We start from the raw sequence: 22897 nt of genomic DNA, 5'->3' as shown, positions 1-22897 counted from the left end.
ATATTTCACATCATTCATCCACATCTTTAAAGTAACAAAAGGTATTAAATACATGTAGTGGAGGAAAAGTACACCATTTAAGAGGGATTTATTCATTTTAAGAGTTCTGGCATAATGTATAACAACACAATGTACAGAATAACATTTTTCTTTGTTTTACTTGTTTACACCTTGGTATTCATTATTCATTTTGTCTGCATTTTGTTTGTTTTTAACTCCTTTGTACTGCAAGTAGTGCAATGACTTTTGGGGGAAGAAAATGCATAACAAATAAACAACAACATTCAACAACACAACAAAATGGACTTAATTTGCATGCATGATCATAAATCTCAAATTCTTAATGTACAAAATTTCTCAAACAGGAAGAAACGTTTTATTTATTTGTGTCTAATATAATAATGAATAACATATTTTACAAAATAAAAGTTGAATGAAGCTTATTGACCCAGCATGTATTTCTAAAGGTTTGTGACATAAGTTTTTTTGGTTCACAGCAAAAGAGAGGAGGAAGACCTCTGCTTGATTAATAATAGATCTTTGAGTCGGGTTGAATTTCAACAACAGCAACAAAACCTGCTGCAGGTTTCCATTATAAAAAATACATCAGACACAACCTGCAGAACCGGAAAAACGGGATCATTAGGGGTCAAAGGGCAAGACCAGGACACTTTTTTTTTGATCAGTCTGACTGAAATGATGCGGATCAGATTTGAACAAAACTGACTATTTTCTTATTTAAATAAATTCTTCTTCTTCTTCCCTTCTCCACCTCTTCTGTTCCTCCTCTTCCTCTGAACATAGTTAATAGGAACCTGGATACTTGCAGCAATATGTGTTTCAGTGTCGCCCTCTGGTGGCAGTTTGACCCTCCAGCATAACTATTTTCCACCTCTGCCTGTGTTTCAAGCTGCTGGGGAGTACAGCTGCACACACGGAAAGATGACTGAACAGGCTCAGGGGTCCAAAGAGTCAGGGATCCCTTTGGTTTTTGGCTGTGGAATTTGAACCATGTGCCAACAAGGAAGAAACAATAACGAAGAGATGCAAAAAAGAGACATAGAGATACAAAAATACCACAAAGAGACATAAAAACACCTGAAATAGAACAACCAAAGAAGACCTAGAAATGACCACAAAGAGACACAGTAACAGTAAAGTAAGTAACAAAAAGAGCTTTAAAACCACCACAAAAACCCAAATTAACCATCACACCTCAGAAATATACCATAAAGACTAGAGACACAAATGACCACAAAGAGACAGAGAACAACCACACATAGATTCAAAAATACCATGGAGAAAAAAAAACTGTAAAGACACAATAGGACAATACAACACCACAAAAAAGCTAAACAAACGGCCTACTGTGTGTCTTTCTCTCATGTAGCACATATCGTGGGGCAACATGTGAGTTAGCAGTTAGTTTATTAAAAGCCACAGATTCCAAACTGACATTCTTATTACACACACTTAACACACCTGAATGTACCACCCATTTGTCGGCTTTCTACGTGCATTGTAGTCTCGCAGGAAGGGCCCCCAGATTTCGAGATACCCCTACCCGAGGTAGAACAAAACACAACAATGATTTTTTTTATCTTTGGGGTCTCCCATTAATGAAATTGATTGTTGTGAAATTTTATTTTGGGGGAAAAAATCTTTTTTTGGTTGTTCTTTAGAACTACCCCAATCCCTGAATAAGAGCCAGATTAGACCAGGCCGAATACGGGAAAGGTGACCAAAAAGCCCATAACTTGAGAATGACCACTCTTTTCCTCTTCAGATTTGCTGAGGTATGAACCAGGTGGCTGGTTTTAACAAGGAAGAATAATGTGTCAATATCTTTGGATGTACATTGACGTTCATGCCTTTTTAAATTGTAAATAATGGGTCCAACAACTTTGATAAATCAGTTTATTATTTTAACCAAACCAGGATCATCACTGAGTGTTCTTCTGTGACTTGGGCACTGCGATGTTATTCATACAAAAGTAACACACACATATAAACACAGAGAGTCTATTTTAAATGCCTCTAAAGATTGTTTATTTAGAATAAAAGATGTATTTTTATGTAGGTTTACTGGAGCAAATCCTGTTCTAATCTAACCCTTTTTGTAGTACTGATGGTGCCAGCAGGGGTCAGGGTAACAGATAGAAACAGACACAAAGGCCAACAAATGTATGTTGAACACTTGATTTATATTGTCAATACTAATGTATAGTGTTATACAGGAATACAAACTAATACAAGAAACACTGAGAACCTTCTGTTGATGTTTTATGTTTAAAAGAACATTTGACCAATAACCATCTACAAATATATTTAACATTTATTTTGGATTAACTGACAAGCTTCTGTAGATCTACTGAGGATCCCCATTATAGCTCTGGTGGGTCCCAAGTAGATGTCTTGATCTGAGTTATCTGCTTCATGGCATGTTCTCCACGTTGACCTTGGACAGGGTGACGTCGCGGTGTATGTTGAGCGTATTGATGGATCTGAGGTTGCTGACCCGGTGATGAAAAGCCAGGACATGAGAGTTGTTCACGGCGACCTTAAACTCTTTGTTGGTGCACAAGATCTTCATCTGCAAAGGAAAATCCACAAAATCATCATCAACTTGCTTTTTCACAGATAAACCCTTAAACCCCACTTTACTGTGTATTTGGTCCGACAGCTCATCTGTCGACACTCGGAGCTCTAATACTAAACATCAGTACCTAAAAGGAAGGTCATTTCTGTCATAGTTAATGGCTGAAATTTACATTGCTAAGGTATGTGGTGTCTTTGGAGGTAAGCGCCTCATCTAACTGGAAGAAGTACTCCCATTGGCGACTGGTTATCAGCCTATCAAAATAGAAAATCTAGAGGCTTGAAAACAACATTGCTTCTGACCCCAACCATGTCCTTAACATCCAATAGGAATTGTTGCCGTCAAATCTGAAATACAGGGTAGCATGATTTAAAATGTAAATTAAATCCCAGTTCAAATGAACAATTAAAAGTATTGAAAATCTTGTACTCAGTGATTTTAAAGTTATGTTAAATGTCTGTTTTCTTGTTTCTTGTCTTATCCATTTTTCCTTGTTGATATTGCAAATGGAGCTGCTGTTATGAAAGAAAAGTTTCTAACTTATTGTAACTATTGTAGTTGCAAGTAGCGAACTACTCCCAAAAATATCCCGGCAGCCGTAACCACACAAGTTTCATGAGGTGAAAAACGGTCGTACCTAACGTTTGTGAATGCTATTAAAAACAAGTACCAATACTACAAGTGTTGTTAGTATAAATTAAATATTGGACCTCGAATGGCTTCCCTTGTTGGAAGGGGAAGTTCTGCAGATCTCTCTCCTCTTTCCCCCAATTCTTGCTGATGCAGCTGTTTCTGACGATCACCTTCTTGCCGTCCTCATTGAAGCGAGGGTTGAAGTGGAAGGCCAGATCGGTGGGTGTTTTTAAATCAACTGCGAACCTGGAAAACAACAGAGACCATCAACTCAAAATCTTTAAACGTATTGCAGTGTTATACAGTGAAGTCATGTATCCATCCATTTGTTGTTCATTTTAAAGAGTTGATACTGACTTGTCAGCATTTGATTTGATGGTTCCAGCGATGGTGATGAGCATTTTGTCATGAACTCCACCGGGCAGAGTCATGCTGTATGGAACCTTCTGTAAACAGGAAACAGATTTAATTTCCATGAACAATGGATTATCCATCCATCAACTATTCATTCATCCAAGAATCCCCACAAATTCATCAATAACAATCCATGGGTTAATCGATTTATTGATTCAACCATCCATCCATCATTTATTCCTCCGACAATCCACCAAAAAATAATCTGATAACCATCCATTATCCTTTCACCCATCCAACAACAGTCCATCTATCCATCCGTCTGTCCATCAGTTCACCAAACCACCCAAAATCCCTTCAATGTATCCATCCAATAATCCCCCCCAATTATCCATCTATCCTTCAATACTTCATCCAACTGTCCATTCATCCATCAAACATTCAGCAAAATCCATCCATCCAATAATCTCTCCAATTTACCCATCCATCAATTTTACATCCAGCCAACCATCCAACAACAATCCACCCAAATATTCGGACATCAATCCATCCGTCCAATCATCCCCCCAGTTATCCATCCAATCCTTCCATCCTTCATCTATACGTCCATTCATCCATCAAACAACGATCCATTGAACAACAATCCACCCAATCATCCATCAATAAAAATATCCTTCCAATTCATCTAATTAAAGTACGTTTTGAACATTAAGCCATGTAAACATGTCACAGGATGTTCATCCATCCATCTATCCAATAATCCCTCTAATTTAGCCATCCATCCATCAATCCATCTATCCCTCCAATTCATCCATCCATCCATCCATCATCAATCTATCCACCCATCCCTCCAATTCATCCATCCATCAATCCATCATCCATCTATCCCTCCAATCCATCAATTCATTCACCCAAGTAATAGGTAATCAATCCGTCCATCAAATAATCCCTCCAATTTACCCATCCATCCATCATCCATCCAGCCAACCATCCAACAACAATCCATCCAAATATTCGGATATCCATCCATCCATCCACTAAAGTAATCGGTAATCGATCCATCCGTCCAATAATCCCCCCAGTTATCCATCCAATCCTTCCATCCTTCATCAATACGTCCATTCATCCATCAAACATCGATCCATCCAATCAAAAATTCCTTCCAATTCATCCATCGTTGTTCATCCATCCATCCATCCAACAATCCCTCAGGCTCCATCCATCCACTCCCCACAATTGTTCCGTGATTAATCTCTTGTTCTGTCTCACCAGACTCTGTTGGGGGGCATAGCCAGGTCCAGGTCCAGGTCCAGGTCCAGGTGAAGGAGACGGCCAGCCAGGTTGGCTTGGCTGGCTGGGCATTTGACCTCCAGGTTGGGGTCCAGGCCAGGCACCTCCACCCCCAGGTTGACCTCCAGGTTGGGGTCCAGGCCAGGCACCTCCACCTGCAGCGGGAGCGGGACCTGCAGGCCAGCCACCAGCAGCGGGAGCGGGACCTGCAGGCCAGGCACCTCCACCTGCAGCGGGACCTGCAGGCCAGGCACCTGCAGCGGGACCTGCAGGCCAGGCACCTCCACCTGCAGCTGGACCTGCAGGCCAGGCACCTCCACCTGCAGCTGGTGCGGGACCTCCAGGCCAGGCACCTCCGGCTCCTCCTCCACCTGCAGCTGCAGGCCAGATGCGGTTGGGAGTAAGTTGACTTGAATGTGGTTTACACTGTTTTTAATTGCAGACTTCTCTGTTTTTATTAATCTGTTCTGTTGGATTGGATTTTTGGATTTTGGCGAATCCTGGTGGTTGGATTAAAACAATTTATTACACGGCTAAATCGTATACTTCCGCTTCCGATTGCTCACTTCAGAACATGTGACACGTTGTTAATACCGTAGTACAGACCGCTGTCATGGACTATTTTGGCCGTTGCTAAGGAGGATCAAGAAAGAGAAAGGGAAAAGGTAAAGGCTCTTTAGAGGTTAAGGACGTTTTAGTGGATCAGAAACTGTAAACAGATTTGGACAGTGCTGCCGTAAAGTTGTTGTCGTCGCAGTTCCAGCCATCGGTGCGCACCGGAACAGAGTTTTTCTTTTCTTAGCTGAAGAAATACGATGATTTCTAACTCAATAACATCATTACTTTTAATATTGGGAGTCGAGCCGATAGTTTGTTTAGTATTTGGTCGTGTAATAAGCGGGATAATGTGCAGCGACTTGGTCAATATGGGGAAAAAAACACCCCTCGCTGCACATTATCTCTTACATCAACACTCATTGATATACTCTTTTTTTTTTTTTACATCCATCTGAACTAGAGACAGGGGTAATATACTGGGGAAAAACTCCAGGATTAAAGTTGTAAAAAGAGGAAGGAATTCAGTCTATGCAAGCGGAAATATTTGAAGTTGAGCAAGTAATTAGCATGATTCTGTGTCCCCAAGAATCTGAAGTGTTGGACAAATTCTTTGTACTGTTATGTAAATTAATCGAAAACTAATTTGCTGGTTGGATGCAAATTGTATTTCGTTGTACTCTGTGCAATGACAATAAAGTTGAATATAATCGAATCTATTGCGAATTCAATACAATTCAATAAAAGGACGATTAATGGCGCAGCCCTCAATCACATAACACTGTTCCACACAGGGGCTTCATACCATTAATAATATTGAAAAATAAGTATGTAAGTATGTGTAATGATGATGGCATTCTTACCTGGCCAGGAGGGATTGGTGGGCGGGTTGTTGCCCCCACCAGCGGGCCAATCACCGAGGGCGTCTCCCAGCTGCAGAGATAGAAAAAGGAAATCAGGGGATGTCTACGTTTGAAACCGACCCAACTATTACCATATCATTAGCCCAATTATATTGCAGTTAAAAATAGTAAAAACAACAAACAGAACCATAACATCCAGCTGTCTTTAAAGAGCCGTATTTCCCATCACCAACAAACACATAAAAACAAATGTTTCAGAGCTGCACCTGAACGCAGCACAGTGTGTTTCAGGGTGTGTGCAGACTTCAGGGTGTGTTGGTGACAGACTCATCAGGAATGTTCCGTATGTAGGTGTTGGTTTAAGAGATGAATGCCTCCCTATTTAAATTCTTAACATACACACACACACACACACTAGGCAAACACAACCTACAGTGTCTGTACTGGGTCAGTTTCATAGTATACAGTAGAACTATGATCTTAGCTAACTGAACAAGGTCATTGCTGTTAAAGCTAGGGTTGGTCACAAATGTTTTATATTTCTTGAAATTATCCTTAATAAATCAAATGCTCTGACAAATAATTAGGTATATGTGGGTATCATTGTTGTAGGACTGCAAAAGAATGGTAGCCTACAGGAATTACTCCTAAAACCCAGAAATTAGTCAGCATTTACCACTTCCTGTTCCCTCGTCTTGAAGTCAATGCCTTTTTTAATGTGATTTTGGTTGCCTGAAATAAAGTCTGTGATCAACACAAGCTAAATATTTTTTTTACATTTTGTTCTACAACGTACAATATGTCAGTTAATACCCACTGGTGAATGTCTGAAGCTTCTACGTGTCTAAAAAGCAGCGGTTGCGAACATTAGCTGCCTTTAGCTTAGCGGTGGTGAAGTGAAGTCATGTGACCGTGCTGTAGTTCCTTTATAGCCCAATATTAGCCTCCTTTAGCTTAGCGGTGGTGACGTGAAGTCCTGTGACCGTGCTGTAGTTCCTTTATAGCCCAACATTAGCCACCTTTAGCTTAGCAGTGGTGAAGTGAAGTCATGTGACCGTGCTGTAGTTCCTTTATAGCCCAACATTAGCCACCTTTAGCTTAGCGGTGGTGACGTGAAGTCATGTGACCGTGCTGTAGTTCCTTTATAGCCCAACATTAGCCACCTTTAGCTTAGCAGTGGTGAAGTGAAGTCATGTGACCGTGCTGTAGTTCCTTTATAGCCCAATATTAGCCTCCTTTAGCTTAGCAGTGGTGAAGTGAAGTCATGTGACCGTGCTGTAGTTCCTTTATAGCCCAACATTAGCCACCTTTAGCTTAGCGGTGGTGATGTGAAGTCATGTGACCGTGCTGTAGTTCCTTTATAGCCCAACATTAGCCACCTTTAGCTTAGCGGTGGTGACGTGAAGTCATGTGACCGTGCTGTAGTTCCTTTATAGCCCAACATTAGCCACCTTTAGCTTAGCGGTGGTGATGTGATCGTGCTGTAGTTCCTTTATAGTAATATATAGGGCAATTTTGAAATCCAATGGAAAAATCCCATTGGCTTTTTGTGGAGGGAGTGCTTGTGATGCTAACTTCAGTGCACTACTCTATTAGCCAACCTGCCTTTGTTGCAATCATTGCACGTCATTAGAAACCTCGACAAGCTGCTCGACAGCTGAACCAACAATAGCAATGCTCATTGTTTAGGCTCATAATAACAATTTAAGGGGAGTGACTGTCATAGAAGGCCTAAAGGGAAAAGTTAAAGGGCTAATTTCTGACTAGGATAAGCAACAGTGTGACCTAATTTAAGTCGGGTAATGATTTTCTACACAGTGATATTAAACATTAACTTAATTTTGCAATAAAACCTGCCCTTTCTTTACTTTAGGGATGTAATGTGCTTTATTTTAGTCTGGTTTAGATATCTAAATGAACACATGCGACACAGCGGTAAACATTAAATCACATTTAGGATTCAGGTGAGGGATGAAACTCAGACTCACATTCATGTTGCTCGACTGTGATCTGAAACACAAAGAAACATTTGAAAATGACAGGAAAAGAAAACAATGTCTGAGGGTGTGGTGGGCGAGTCCCAACATGGAGAAACCTGAAACTCATCTTCCTCCTCTTCCTCCTACTGTGTGAAGGAGTTTAAGAAACTACATATTCCTAACATGTCAAATACTAAGCTCTTTAATGAGTTCTGCTTTATTTGTAGTACAAACCTCTAACAGTATTAAAGTTTAGCCTCCAGCTTTCCTATTCATATTTCAGCCTGACGCTTGACTATAAAATGCAATATTTCCTGTTTTACACAAAACAACCTTTGCACTTAAAATTCCTGTATTTTCTGAAATTTCACAGACACTCATGTGGCAATTCTTCTTTGTAAAACTAGTGTTTTAATTATTTAACTGCTGCATAACTAATCTGACTTAAATCATTTCAATAAATAATAATAATACAAATTATAATGACGTAAACTTAAAAAAATAAAATACATACATAATAATAACAATGAGAAGTAAATAAATAAACATTAAATTATAAATTATACATAATCCTCAATAATATTAAATAGATAATAGCTCAAAACTAGCTGCACCTCAACCAACTAAAATCCTGCTTTGTAATAATAATGTAATAAACGTATTTATCAATGATATAATATAATATAGCTTAACAGCAAAAGGGGATGCTTTTTTTTTTTTACTGATTATACTTTGGCTACCTACTTTTACTTGTCAAAGTGTTTCCACAGTGTGGTATTAGTAGGTCTACTTTTAATTCAGTAAAGAATCTGAAGCTCTGGTTTCTGTGGTGTTGGAGGTGGAGTCACACACACACGCGCACGCCCACACACACAGAGACCACACGACACGCGATCCACAGAGCAGCGTTTACTGTTTGCTTCCTCTAAATGTCAGCAGACTCTCTCATCAGTAATTGTTTTTGCATCAACTGTATTTAATTTGCGGTACATTACTCTAGTATTTTTATGTTGCTGTTACTTGTACACTAAACTGCAGCATTGATATGCATCACATCAATCAATATTTTAAAAAATCATGATATAATTAAAAGAAAAACAACCCGTATATAATAGCAAAACACAAAAACTGAATGTTTGGCTGAACATTGAAGTACATCTACTTTAGGTAGGCTACTTGAAGTACATTTTGATGTTAATACTCAAATACTTTGACTTCATTTAGGTTTTAAAATCAGTTAACTTTAAGCTGTTGACTTCTACCGATGGGCCGATAAGTCACAGCAGCACCCCCTCCACCCTCCGGCCCCCCGTTGACAATTAACTAGTGGTACGGAAGTGGGCCGGTCGGTTAAGGCAACAATTCTTTTTTTAAACTCAGCAAGTAAACAAGTGAAATATGATCTGTACATCATTGTACATCAAATGAGCAAGACAACAACACCATACACCATTTCTATCCACTGAAAACGTTTTTCTTCTTCAGTGTTAAGGAAGTAGGCAGAAAACAACACTACATTTTTTTGGTTTTCACGAGAAGTTTCAGGTTTCAGATTTACTTCCTGCATCTTCTTAGTGGTTTTAAAACATCGTCAGAGGAAGATGAAGAAGAACAGACCAGACACAAAGGGTGAATTAATACAAAGTATAAGACGTACCTGAGTTTACCTGAGGCAGCTGCACAGAGACCGACAGTGTGTGTGAAACACCGGGAGAGTTTTTAAGTCCCGAGCCTCACCCTGTCCTCACAGACCACACCCTCACAAACAGTGTGTGTGTGTGTGTGTGTGTGTGTGTGTGTGTGTGTGTGTGTGTGTGTGTGTGTGTGTGTGTGTGTGTGTGTGTGTGTGTGTGTGCAAGGGGGGGGGGGGTGTTTGGGAATGTTGCCATGTCAACTTTATTTTATTTTTTTGTTTGTTTCAGAACAGGTTTTTCCTTTTTCCCCACCCACGGACACTTGAGGGCGAGATCATTGATAGGCTATATATACTTCATATATTATGTGTTGCCGTGGTAACCAACAAGCAGATTAACCTAAGTGTTTCCTTACAGGGAGGATTTTTGTTCACCTTTTCATTTCTTTGATGTTTTAGGAGTTTCAAACACACTCAACATTCACAAGGCTATACTGTTTAGATGGATCAGGTTTCACTCTGTAACCCACTCTGTAATAATTAGATATAATTAGATATAATATATAGTGAACACTCTCTATGACACCCATGTTTGCTTCATAATCATAGTTTTTAACTCTCATATATATTCCTAATGATTTAAAGAAGCACTATTCTGCTTTAAGGGTTTTACCTTTCCTATGGTGTGTTAAATAGTTGCATGTAAATGGTCTGCAAAGACTAACATCAGTGTTATTACACATGTCTCATAACCCTTTTTGAACATTAAAGCATGGAGACATGTCCCAGTAGAGACACTACATACTGATATACACCTGAACATCAGCAGGAGAGGACTCTTTAAAGTAGAGACACTACATACTGATATACACCTGAACATCAGCAGGAGAGGACTCTTTAAAGTAGAGACACTACATACTGATATACACCTGAACATCAGCAGGAGAGGACTCTTTAAAGTAGAGACACTATATACTGATATACACCTGAACATCAGCAGGAGAGGACTCTTTAAAGTAGAGACACTACATACTGATATACACCTGAACATCAGCAGGAGAGGACTCTTTAAAGTAGAGACACTACATACTGATATACACCTGAACATCAGCAGGAGAGGACTCTTTAAAGTAGAGACACTACACACTGATATACACCTGAACATCAGCAGGAGAGGACTCTTTAAAGTAGAGACACTATATACTGATATACACCTGAACATCAGCAGGAGAGGACTCTTTAAAGTAGAGACACTACATACTGATATACACCTGAACATCAGCAGGAGAGGACTCTTTAAAGTAGAGACACTACATACTGATATACACCTGAACATCATCAGGAGAGGACTCTTTAAAGTAGAGACACTACATACTGATATACACCTGAACATCAGCAGGAGAGGACTCTTTAATGGACAGTATTAATAACAATAATCACAAAACATTTTGTAATGGCGTATCTAACTTTTTTATATATCATCATACTTCATTTAAAAAATGTATAAACATATAACCACATAATAAATATATACAAAATATGATACATTGGCCATATTATATAAGAATTCAAAAGTGAACAAAACAAAGTTTGAATAACCTACCCTGTGTTTGCAGGGAGCTGTATCAAATTTAGATTTCTTAATGATCAGCATCACCTCTGACAGTGTGATATACACACACACACACACACACACACACACACACACACACACACACACACACACACACACACACACACACACACACACACACACACACACACACACACACACACACACACACACACACACACACACACACACACACACACCCACACACACAGAGAAAATCTTCCAGTAAAACAGGAATCCTTTTCATACAGTCACCGGTGACTCATGGCCTGCGGTTTGTGTGACTGTGTGTGTGTGTGTGAGTGTGTGTGTGTGTGTGTGTGTGTGTGTGTGTGTGTGTGTGTGTGTGTGTGTGTGTGTGTGTGTGTGTGTGTGTGTGTGTGTGTGTGTGTGTGTGTGTGTGTGTGTGTGTGTGTGTTGTGTTGTCTGGTTCATGGTTAATGAAATGAAGATGACTGAGTGTTCTGCCCCCTATTGACAATTTAAAATCCAAATCCTTCGTTTACCACAGTTACAGTAAAAAAAAAAGGATATCAAATATAAACTGATACTAATTCTAATACTTTTTTACTTTTACTTGAGTAACATATTGAATGCAGGACTTTTACTGTAACAGAGTATTCCTACACTCTGGTAATTCTACTTTTACTCAAGTACAAGATCTGAGTACTTCTACTTTTGCTCAAGTACAAGATCTGAGTACTTCTACTTTTACTCAAGTACAAGATCTCTCTCTACCAACAACTACATTGTAAATATAATGTGCATGAAAACTTTTAATCTTTGCTTCCCTGTATGGTCCAGCAGGGGGCAGCAGAGCCACTGCAGGTTCTCACAGTGCAGAGCTGCAGACAGACAGCAGGGGGCAGCAGAGCCACTGCAGGCTCTCACAGTGCAGAGCTGCAGACAGACAGCAGGGGGCAGCAGAGCCACTGCAGGTTCTCACAGTGCAGAGCTGCAGGCAGGGGGCAGGGGGCAGCAGAGCCACTGCAGGTTCTCACAGTGCAGAGCTGCAGACAGACAGCAGGGGGCAGCAGAGCCACTGCAGGTTCTCACAGTGCAGAGCTGCAGACAGACAGCAGGGGGCAGCAGAGCCACTGCAGGCTCTCATAGTGCAGAGCTGCAGACAGACAGCAGGGGGCGCTGTGGAGCTGCGGACAAATATCACACTTCCGGTTCTGGTTTTCACATTAAGAAACCAAATTGAGGTTTAATGTTAAAGCAGCTGAATCAACAAACCAAATCCAGCCAGGAAATTTGTCTGTAAAATAATCTGATCGGAGGTAAGATTTAACTCTTTAGTTCCTCCAGTGTTACATACTGACCGTATGTGTAATAAATATTATATATGTATGAAGTGTAATATATATATCGCCACATTATGTTTCCATTTAGAGGAGTTCAAACCAGTCATTTCATAATTAGCTGATTTAAAGATATTAATAATCATTATTGATATACAAGAGAGAAACTTGTTTAAAGAAATACAAAAAAATAAGTAAGACAAATATTTTAAATATATCATACTAACAGAATGAGTTGGTCATGAATTAAAGGTATTTTTATTTTATGTTTAGCATATCTATTAGGTATATATCTGTGTTGGCTTCTGTAGACTGTAATAGGTGTGTTTGAACGCTTAAAACAGGACCTCTCAGAGTCTGATCCTTCTGCAGTCTGAGCTCAGAGAAGAGTGAGTGTGTGTGTGTGTGTGTGTGTGTGTGTGTGTGTGTGTGTGTGTGTGTGTGTGTGCGTGTGTGTGTGTGTGTGTGTGTGTGTGTGTGTGTGTGTGTGTTACAGTATGAACAGTATATACTTTAGCCGCCTGCAGACTGGGATAATCCGAGCTGAGCTGCTGACCTCGACACAAAAAAAGTTCAACAAGAGAGCAGAGACCCAAACAGGCGACAGTAAGAGGGGGGGCTGCTCTCTCTCTGTGTGTGTGTGTGTGTGTGTGTGTGTGTGTGTGTGTGTGTGTGTGTGTTGGAGCAATGTAGGTTAGAGGGTTGTGATTTAAATGTTCCACTTTCCTTCTAGTTGTGACCCTGAAGTTAGCATAAGGGCTCCCTCAACAAAAATACATGGGATTTTGGATTAATTTAAAAATAAAAATTTGTGTCAAACAAACCTTTATGATTCTACACGTTTAGTTCAGCAGGATAATCTCCACATATTAACACCACTTTATGATTTGTATAGTACAAAGCTAATGTTGGGCTATAAAGGAACTATACAGCTCGGTCACATGACTTCACGTCACCACCGCTAAGCTAAAGGTGGCTAATGTTGGGCTATAAAGGAACTACAGCACGGTCACATGACTTCACGTCACCACCGCTAAGCTAAAGGAGGCTAATGTTGGGCTATAAAGGAACTACAGCACGGTCACATGACTTCACGTCACCACCGCTAAGCTAAAGGAGGCTAATGTTGGGCTATAAAGGAACTACATCACGGTCACATGACTTCACGTCACTACCTCTAAGCTAAAGGTGGCTAATGTTGGGCTATAAAGGAACTACAGCACGGTCACATGACTTCACGTCACCACCGCTAAGCTAAAGGTGGCTAATGTTGGGCTATAAAGGAACTACAGCACGGTCACATGACTTCACGTCACCACCGCTAAGCTAAAGGAGGCTAATGTTGGGCTATAAAGGAACTACAGCACGGTCACATGACTTCACGTCACCACCGCTAAGCTAAAGGTGGCTAATGTTGGGTGTGATGCTTCTGAGTCGTCTCATTTAGACACTTGTCCTAATTTAAACTCGGAAATATATTTCTATATTGTTTTTTTTCCGTGTCTTTGTGGTTGAATTACATCTCTTTGTGGTGGTTAAGTGTGTTGATATTATTGAATGTCTTTATTTGATGGTTTTATTTGTGATTTTGGTGGTTTTATGTCTCAGTGCGGTGGTTTAGTGTGTTGTTATTATTTATTGTCTCTTTATTGTGGTTAGTTAACGTTTATAAGTGGTTGTTGCATGATTCTTTCTGGTGGTTTTATGACACATTGTAGTGGTTTTAAATCTCTTTGCGGTTGTTTAGTGTGTCTTTGTGGTTTCATTTGCCCAATAAGACATGTAAAGAGTCACTTCAAAAAGAGGCTCTACACTGAGGGGCCCCTGACCCCCTTGGCCCCTGGGTTTCAGCCCAGTTGGCACATTCAGTAATCCCTCCATGGTCACATGTCTGCAATACAGGCATCAACAGCGGAAAGACAAACCAACAACCCGTGGAGATCAGTGTCATCATCGCAGCGAGCTGTTCGCACACGCTCAGTGAGAGTCTGACGAGAGAAGAGATCAGCCGCAGATAATATTCTGTCTTTCTTCCAAAACAAAGGGAAGCTGAGTGAACAGGACACAGATCTTATCGTCTGATCTGAGATCTGCAGCTCGCTCTGATTCTGAGGAATGTTTATCCTGTCAGAGCTGAACCAACAAACCTCTGCTTCTTCTACAGACTTCACAACTGTCTAAATTAAATCACCCGGAGTATAAAGCTAACGTAAGGCTATAAAGGAACTACAGCACGGTCACATGACTTCACGTCACCACCGCTAAGCTAAAGGAGGCTAATGTTGGGCTATAAAGGAACTACAGCACGGTCACATGACTTCACGTCACCACCGCTAAGCTAAAGGAGGCTAATGTTGGGCTATAAAGGAACTACAGCACGGTCACATGACTTCACGTCACCACCGCTAATCTAAAGGTGGCTAATGTTGGGCTATAAAGGAACTACAGCACGGTCACATGACTTCATGTCACCACCGCTAAGCTAAAGGAGGCTAATGTTGGGCTATAAAGGAACTACAGCACGGTCACATGACTTCACGTCACCACCGCTAAGCTAAAGGTGGCTAATGTTGGGCTATAAAGGAACTACAGCACGGTCACATGACTTCATGTCACCACCGCTAAGCTAAAGGAGGCTAATGTTGGACTATGAAGGAACTACAGCACGATCACATGACTTCACGTCACCACCGCTAAGCTAAAGGAGGCTAATGTTGGGCTATAAAGGAACTACAGCACGGTCACATGACTTCACGACACCACCGCTAAGCTAAAGCTGGCTAAAGACAGACCATATTTCAGTCATCTAACTTAACCAACTTTTCAGCAAAGAATATAGACTTTTTTTTGTAATCTTTTAAAGATTTACTCAGACAATCAGCGCATGCAATCCTCCGTAAAAAAAATTAAAAATGTGCATGAAACAGGAGGATTGAAATTCACATTTAGATAAGAGCTTAATAGTGAAACACTGACTAGATTTCACCTTGGAAGCCGGGGCTAGCATGAAGGCAATGATATCTCCTCCTATAATGGGAAAGATAACATAAATGGTTAAGGATAAATAAGATACCATCCACAAGGGACTGTTTTTAGATTGATTCCCCTCCTAAGTATTGACTTGTGACTAATTATGTTGCAAAAGAAAGAGGCTGATTCCTGTCCAACGAGAAATCTTCTTACTTCATTTCAGAATATAAGGAGAAAAAGTAGAGATTAAAGAGAGTGTGTGAAGGTTTAATCACATGTCTTCATCGTATCATTTAGCTCATGTCCTGATGCATTCTGTGTAATCACACAGCATGATCTTCCCACCGTAAATCTGAAGCTCATGAACGTTTTCTCATTAAATTGCTTTATTAAATCACCAGCAGACCGACAGCTGAGGTCACTGTGTGTGTGTGTGTGTGTGTGTGTGTGTGTGTGTGTGTGTGTGTGTGTGTGTGTGTGTGTGTGTGTGTGTGTGTGTGTGTGTGTGTGTGTGTGTGTGTGTGTGTGTGTGTGTGTGTGTGTGTGTGTCTAAATGAGTTTAGCAGATGCTACAGTAGAAACCACAAACAGTAAAAACAGAGTCCAGCAGTGAACTCAACTCAACTCTCATCAGACTCAGCTGCTCCACAGAGATGTTCCTGATACTGATTCTGATGCAGAAGATGCAATAGGATAAACAAAAGAGACACAAAATGACCACAAAGTGACCGAAAGGAACAAAAAACACAAGACACGAGACTCTAGAAAACACAAAATGACCGAAATGAGACCAGAACATTAACAAGAGACATACATCTACAAAATAAAGAAACTTGAGAAAAAAAAGGCACAATATGACCAAAAAAACCTAACATGACCCCAAACGACCACAAAGACAGACAAACAAAACTAAAAATAATTAGAAATGACCAAAAAAGATTACAAAGATACACAAAATGACCCAAAATGACACCAAAAATAATAATTAGGGATATAAATAGACAAAAGAAAGATACTACAAGACTATAGAGACACAACACGACATAAATATGACCACAAAATGACCATAGATATACAAAACAACAAAAAAAGAATGAAAACAACCCAAAAAAAAACGACCACAAAGAGAAACACAACGACCACAAAGAGACACACAACGACCACACAGAGACACACAACAACCACACAGAGACACACAACGACCACAAAGCGACACACAACTACCACGCAGAGAAACACAACGACCACACAGCGACATACAACGACCACAAAGAGACACACAACGACCACAAAGCGACACACAACGACCACGCAGAGAAACACAACGACCACACAGCGACATACAACGACCACAAAGAGACACACAACGACCACAAAGAGACACACAACGACCACACAGAGACACACAACGACCACACAGAGACACACAACGACCACACAGCGACATACAACGACCACAAAGAGACACACAACGACCACAACAGAGACACACAACGACCACACAGAGACACACAACGACCACACAGCGACACACAACGACCACAAAGAGACACACAACGACCACAACAGAGACACACAACGACCACACAGCGACACACAACAACCACAAAGAGACACACAACGACCACACAGAGACACACAACGACCACACAGAGACACACAACGACCACACAGCGACACACAACAACCACACAGAGACACACAACGACCACAAAGAGACACACAACGACCACACAGAGACACACAACGACCAAAAAGAGACACACAATGACCACAAAGAGACACACAACGACCACACAGAGACACACAATGACCACACAGAGACACACAACGACCAAAAAGAGACACACAACGACCACACAGCGACACACAACGACCACACAGAGACACACAACGACCACACAGCGACACACAACGACCACACAGAGACACACAACGACCACACAGAGACACACAACGACCACACAGAGACACACAACAACCACACAGAGACACACAACGACCACACAGAGACACACAACGACCACACAGAGACACACAACGACCACACAGAGACACAAAACAACCACAGAGAGAAACACAACGACCACACAGCGACATACAACGACCACAAAGAGACACACAACGACCAGACAGAGACACACAACGACCACAAAGAGTCACACAACGACCACACAGCGACACACAACAACCACACAGAGAAACACAATGACCACACAGCGACACACAATGACCACAAAGAGACACACAACGACCACACAGCGACATACAACGACCACAAAGAGACACACAACAACCACACAGAGCCACACAACGACCAGACAGAGACACACAACGACCACACAGAGACACACAACAACCACACAGAGACACACAACGACCACACAGAGACACACAACGACCACACAGAGACACACAATGACCACACAGAGACACACAACGACCACACAGAGACACACAACAACCACACAGAGACACACAACGAACACACAGAGACACACAACAACCAAACAGAGACACACAACGAACACACAGAGACACACAACAACCACACAGAGACACACAACGAACACACAGAGACACACAACGACCACACAGACACACACAACGACCACACAGAGAAACACAACGACCACACAGAGACACACAACGACCACACAGAGACACACAACGACCACACAGAGACACACAACAACCACACAGAGACACACAACGAACACACAGAGACACACAACAACCAAACAGAGACAAACAACGAACACACAGAGACACACAACAACCACACAGCAACACACAACGACCACACAGACACACACAACGACCACACAGACACACACAACGACCACACAGACACACAACGACCAGACAGACACACAAAGCAACAGTGTGGTTGTGTCTGGCTCTTGGAGAGGGGGAGGGCCTTTTGCATGTCTGTGTCCAGGGGCCCATTGTCTTATAATTCCCCCAAAAAGTCTGATAATGATCTGAGCACTTTAATATTAACTGCTGCAGATACAGAGGGAATTATCGTTCATCCTTTAGCACACAGGATGGCTGTTTGTATTACTTTCTATTCATTATGCTAAGCTAAGCTAACAAGCTGATAGCTGAACTAAAACTCATTATAAATAATTATATTCAATATGCCTAAATGACAATTACTAAGACACTAAGACAAAGAGAGAATGAAAGAGGGTGTGTGTGTGTGTGTGTGTGTGTGTGTGTGTGTGTGTGTGTGTGTGTGTGTGTGTGTGTGTGTGTGTGTGTGTTCAGGATAAAAATGTGAGTTTTCCCACTGAGTGCCTGCAGTGACAATTAAATGTGTGTGAGATGGCAGTGTTTAATACAGCATGCTGGATTAACACACACACACACACACACACACACACACACACACACACACACACACACACACACACACACACACACACACACACACACACACACACACACACACACACACACACACACACACACACACACACACACACACACACACACACACACACACACACACACAATGACCACGAACCGTTTAATTAAGCCTGTTCTCACCTGAGGGGAGAAGGAGGAGGAATATAATTCATTTTTTATTCATCCAGCGGGTCCAATTTTATTATTCTGTGTTCATTATAATCACAGACAGTCAGGCAGACAGACAGACAGAGACAGACAGACAGACAGACGGACAGACAGACAGACAGACAGACAGACAGACAGACAGACAGACAGACAGACAGACAGACAGACAGACAGACAGACAGACAGACAGACAGACAGACAGACAGACAGACAGACAGACAGACAGACAGACAGACAGAGAAGCTATTTACTGTGACAGCGATATAGATCCAGAAATTGACATTTTTATGATTACGGATGTTTTTTAACATTCATTGAAGAGGCCTTATTCAGCTTTTTCGGGTCTCTTTCCTGTGGTGTGTTCTTTAATTGTTCTGTGAATGTAAAAGGTCATAGTGTTACATAGTGACATCACTAAGTAACACACACGCTACTATTGGCTAGCCCCCCGAACACATTGTACGTTATAGGTTTAGTGACAGCATTTCTGTTTCCATGAGAACACGTTACAGCTGACACACTCTCTCTCACACACACACACACACACACACACACACACACACACACACACACACACACACACACACACACACACACACACACACACACACACACACAGATTGCATTAGCAGCCTGCAGCAGTAAACACTCGGTGTGTGTCGGTGTTGATGTGAGTTATGTTGTGATCCTCGATGTCAGTGATGACATCAGACTGACCTCTGAGATTACTGCCTCGAGGCGTGTGTGTGTGAGTGTGTGTGTGTGTGTGAGTGTGTGTGTGTGTGTATGTGTGTGTGTTATCATGCAGTAAATAAAGGTACGTCTACACGTGTACATGGGGGTTGCTCTGCCAGCTGCAGTATCGGGGGTGCATACATACCGGCTGCATGAACCTGATTTAAAAGGTTCTGTTTATACGTCAGGTGCAGATTTACAGGTGTTCAGTTATTGGAGGTAATGAAACGCTTCAATCTCTCACCTTTATTTCAAACCTGCATCAGTCACCAGTGCTCTTAAGTCTGCAGCCTTCATTTCCTCCATGTGTAAATCACACTGAGGCATCAATATTGAGATGGAGCTCCTGCAGAGAGAGACACAGTACATTATATTGATAATTCAATATTGTGTTAAAGCTGAATGGACGAGAGAGCGTGAGGTAGAATCAGAGTGAGAGAGAGAGTGACCTGTCAGTTTGTCCTGTAGTAAAACGTCTGCAGGTCAATGTTTTATTGGCAGCACAGAGCAGTAAAATCTGACTTTCCTGGATTCACAGAGTGTGTGTGTGTTTTAGTGAAATGAGCTCAGCGTCTTGAAATGCAAATGAGGAAAAAACATTTTAGCTGCAGGGGAAAATTAACTGCAGGAGAGACAGGAAGAGGAAAGGAGACAGAAAACACTGACGGGTGAATTCACAAAGAAGGGTTCGCTAACGCTGATAGAATCACAAACTCTGCAAATCGCCTCAAGATCTGATTTATAAAAGATAATGCAATCATGATATTACAAGGAAAAGACGCCCGTAAGGTTTTGCATCTGAATGAAATGTACCCCTCCTTACGCGTCCAATTATACTCTAAGGACACAGTCGGCAGAACAATAGCCGCTTTCACACCGCAGGACTTGCCGTACTTTAGGGCACTAAAGTACCACGGCACTGAATCCGCCAGGGGGCTAGTGCCAATCGCATTCACACCGCAGTACTTTCCCTGAGGCAAGATTACGCTGACGTCACTTCGTCTTCTTCTTCTCTGGGTTTACTGTCAGGCCGCAAAACCACTTCACGGCGAGTTTTAAAAAAAACGAGAGAAGAAGAACTACACGGGGGAGGGGGTATAAAGCCCACCCGCTGTACATGAGGCGTTTGTTTACTTTCCGACCTCAGACATGATGGAGTTCACTGAGCTTGTTGTCTTTGTGCTCATGTTATACAGCTTTGTAACTGGGTTATTGCAGCCAACTAGGGATTTGACCCACTCGTCGGATGCTCAGAGTCTAACGGGGCGTGGTTTTGCAATTCGCCCAGCCAATAGCAATAGAATAGAAATTGTCACTCTTTTATCACCAGGTTCGTACCACCTCTCTAGCAGGGACTGAAAATGGCCAAAAGAGTTCCCGGCGCTGAGTAGTCCCGGCGGTGTGAACGCGACATTATTGGTACTAACGGAACTAAAGAACCAAAGTACCAGGGAAAGTCCCGCGGTGTGAATGCGGCTAATGTCAGAGCGTTTCAGGTTCCGATGAGGTTCTGATGAATTCCTTCAAACCTCCAAGGCGACAAAAAATGAATGCAATAAACAACAAAGACACAAATACAAAATACAAATGCAGACATGTTTGCTTCCAACCAGCCGAACCACTCTAAGTGCTTGTGCATTATTATGGGCTAAAGTGCATCAATGTATTTGTATTTATGTTGAAATGCAAGCTAAACATGTGGGTTTTCAGTTGGCGATGGACGATGTGTTTGATGTTCTGATCAAAGTGTATTTTCTTATAGTATCTATTGCACATCTGTCCGTCCTGGGAGAGCGGCCCCTCCTCTGGTGCTCTCCTGCTGGATACAGTCAGATTTCAGAAAGTGCTGTGTGGGAGAATCACAAAGTGGTGTCTCAGTGAGGAGGATAGAGATGGATCAGCTCTCTGAGGTCGGTGAATCGTTCAGAATCAGCAGCTCGTTCGTCTCCATCCAGTTCAGTGACGTCTCATCAGACCTGAAAAACACACAGGTCCATCTTTATCCACCCAGCAGTACAACCATGTCTTAAAACAACATCATCTGAAACAGAAAAGGTGGAAAACGTGTTTCTTTCTCTCATTCAGAAAGCTACATTTAAACACACACAGAAATGTAAAAGGTTAAATGTTGGAGATGAATCCAGCTCTGATAACATCTGTGGGTTTCCTCCCACACTGAACAAATGACTTCAATAACAAGGGTTTCATCAGAGCTGCAGGAACAAAAGGTCACGGTGAATATTTCATGATCACAACAGAACCTGTAATTGATGTAGAACTGCGGGAGGAATATATATTTTTTTAGAATAGAAGAAGAAGAAGACATGTTTTAATGAGACTTCATGTTATTATCTTGTGTTCATTGTCCTCCATTAAACAGATGAAACCTGCAGACTGAGAGGATTAAACAGTTTTTTAATCTGCTGTTTTCCTACATTAAGTGATTAATTAAAGCTGAATCTTGTTGTAAGACATGTCACGTTCACGGGGTCTGGATATTCCATGTTCACTTAATAGAAAATAAGCTCAAACAGTCGAGGTTAAATGCAAACTGATATAATTGTGAGTTGATCAAAATAAAGCGGACATTTCTTTGGGATTTCAGAATTTCACGGGACTTTCTATCAGCACTATACAAACAATAATACAAATAATATCTGTTATTTATTATTTTAACCGACGTACCACAATTTTATTGGCTTGGTTGAGCAGCCTGTTTTTATTTGTCATCGCGAATGATCGTTGCTTGCTAGCGAGCTAACTGTGGCTATCATAAACTCCTTTGAGG

General features: G+C 41.4%; 1 protein-coding gene and 1 long non-coding RNA gene across 2 annotated transcripts in view; one reads left to right on the top strand and one right to left on the bottom strand.

Moving 5' to 3' along the window:
* Positions 1-1903: 1903 nt before the first annotated feature.
* Positions 1904-10005, bottom strand: lgals3b (lectin, galactoside binding soluble 3b). Its single transcript, XM_079696168.1, has 7 exons — positions 9941-10005; positions 8283-8304; positions 6295-6364; positions 4856-5253; positions 3590-3678; positions 3310-3478; positions 1904-2593 (listed from the first exon to the last, which is right to left on the bottom strand). The coding sequence occupies exons 2-7, from the start codon at positions 8286-8288 to the stop codon at positions 2435-2437; spliced, it is 891 nt and encodes a 296-aa protein (XP_079552294.1). The 5' UTR covers positions 8289-8304; positions 9941-10005; the 3' UTR covers positions 1904-2434.
* Positions 10006-12515: 2510 nt separating this feature from the next.
* The window catches only part of LOC307027831, a 12619-nt gene continuing 2237 nt past the window's right edge, over positions 12516-22897 (top strand). The window contains exon 1 of the long non-coding RNA XR_013804773.1: positions 12516-12801. This is a non-coding gene — a long non-coding RNA (uncharacterized lncRNA). The remainder of the gene's footprint in view (positions 12802-22897) is intronic.

This window comes from Notothenia rossii (genome assembly GCF_949606895.1).
Source record: "Notothenia rossii genome assembly, contig: scaffold_61, whole genome shotgun sequence".
In the NCBI taxonomy this organism is placed as follows: domain Eukaryota; kingdom Metazoa; phylum Chordata; class Actinopteri; order Perciformes; family Nototheniidae; genus Notothenia; species Notothenia rossii.
The sequence above is the reverse complement of the archived record's forward strand: the minus strand, read 5'-3'. Positions and strand labels throughout refer to the sequence as shown.

What these genes read in the sequence shown, in the direction of transcription:
- lgals3b (XM_079696168.1), bottom strand. An exon ending in CACCAATCCCTCCTGGCCAG is followed by an intron (nt 5,254 to 6,294) that starts GTAAGAATGCCA and finishes TCTGGCCTGCAG; the next exon opens with CTGCAGGTGGAGGAGGAGCC. An exon ending in ATGCCCCCCAACAGAGTCTG is followed by an intron (nt 3,679 to 4,855) that starts GTGAGACAGAAC and finishes TCCTGTTTACAG; the next exon opens with AAGGTTCCATACAGCATGAC.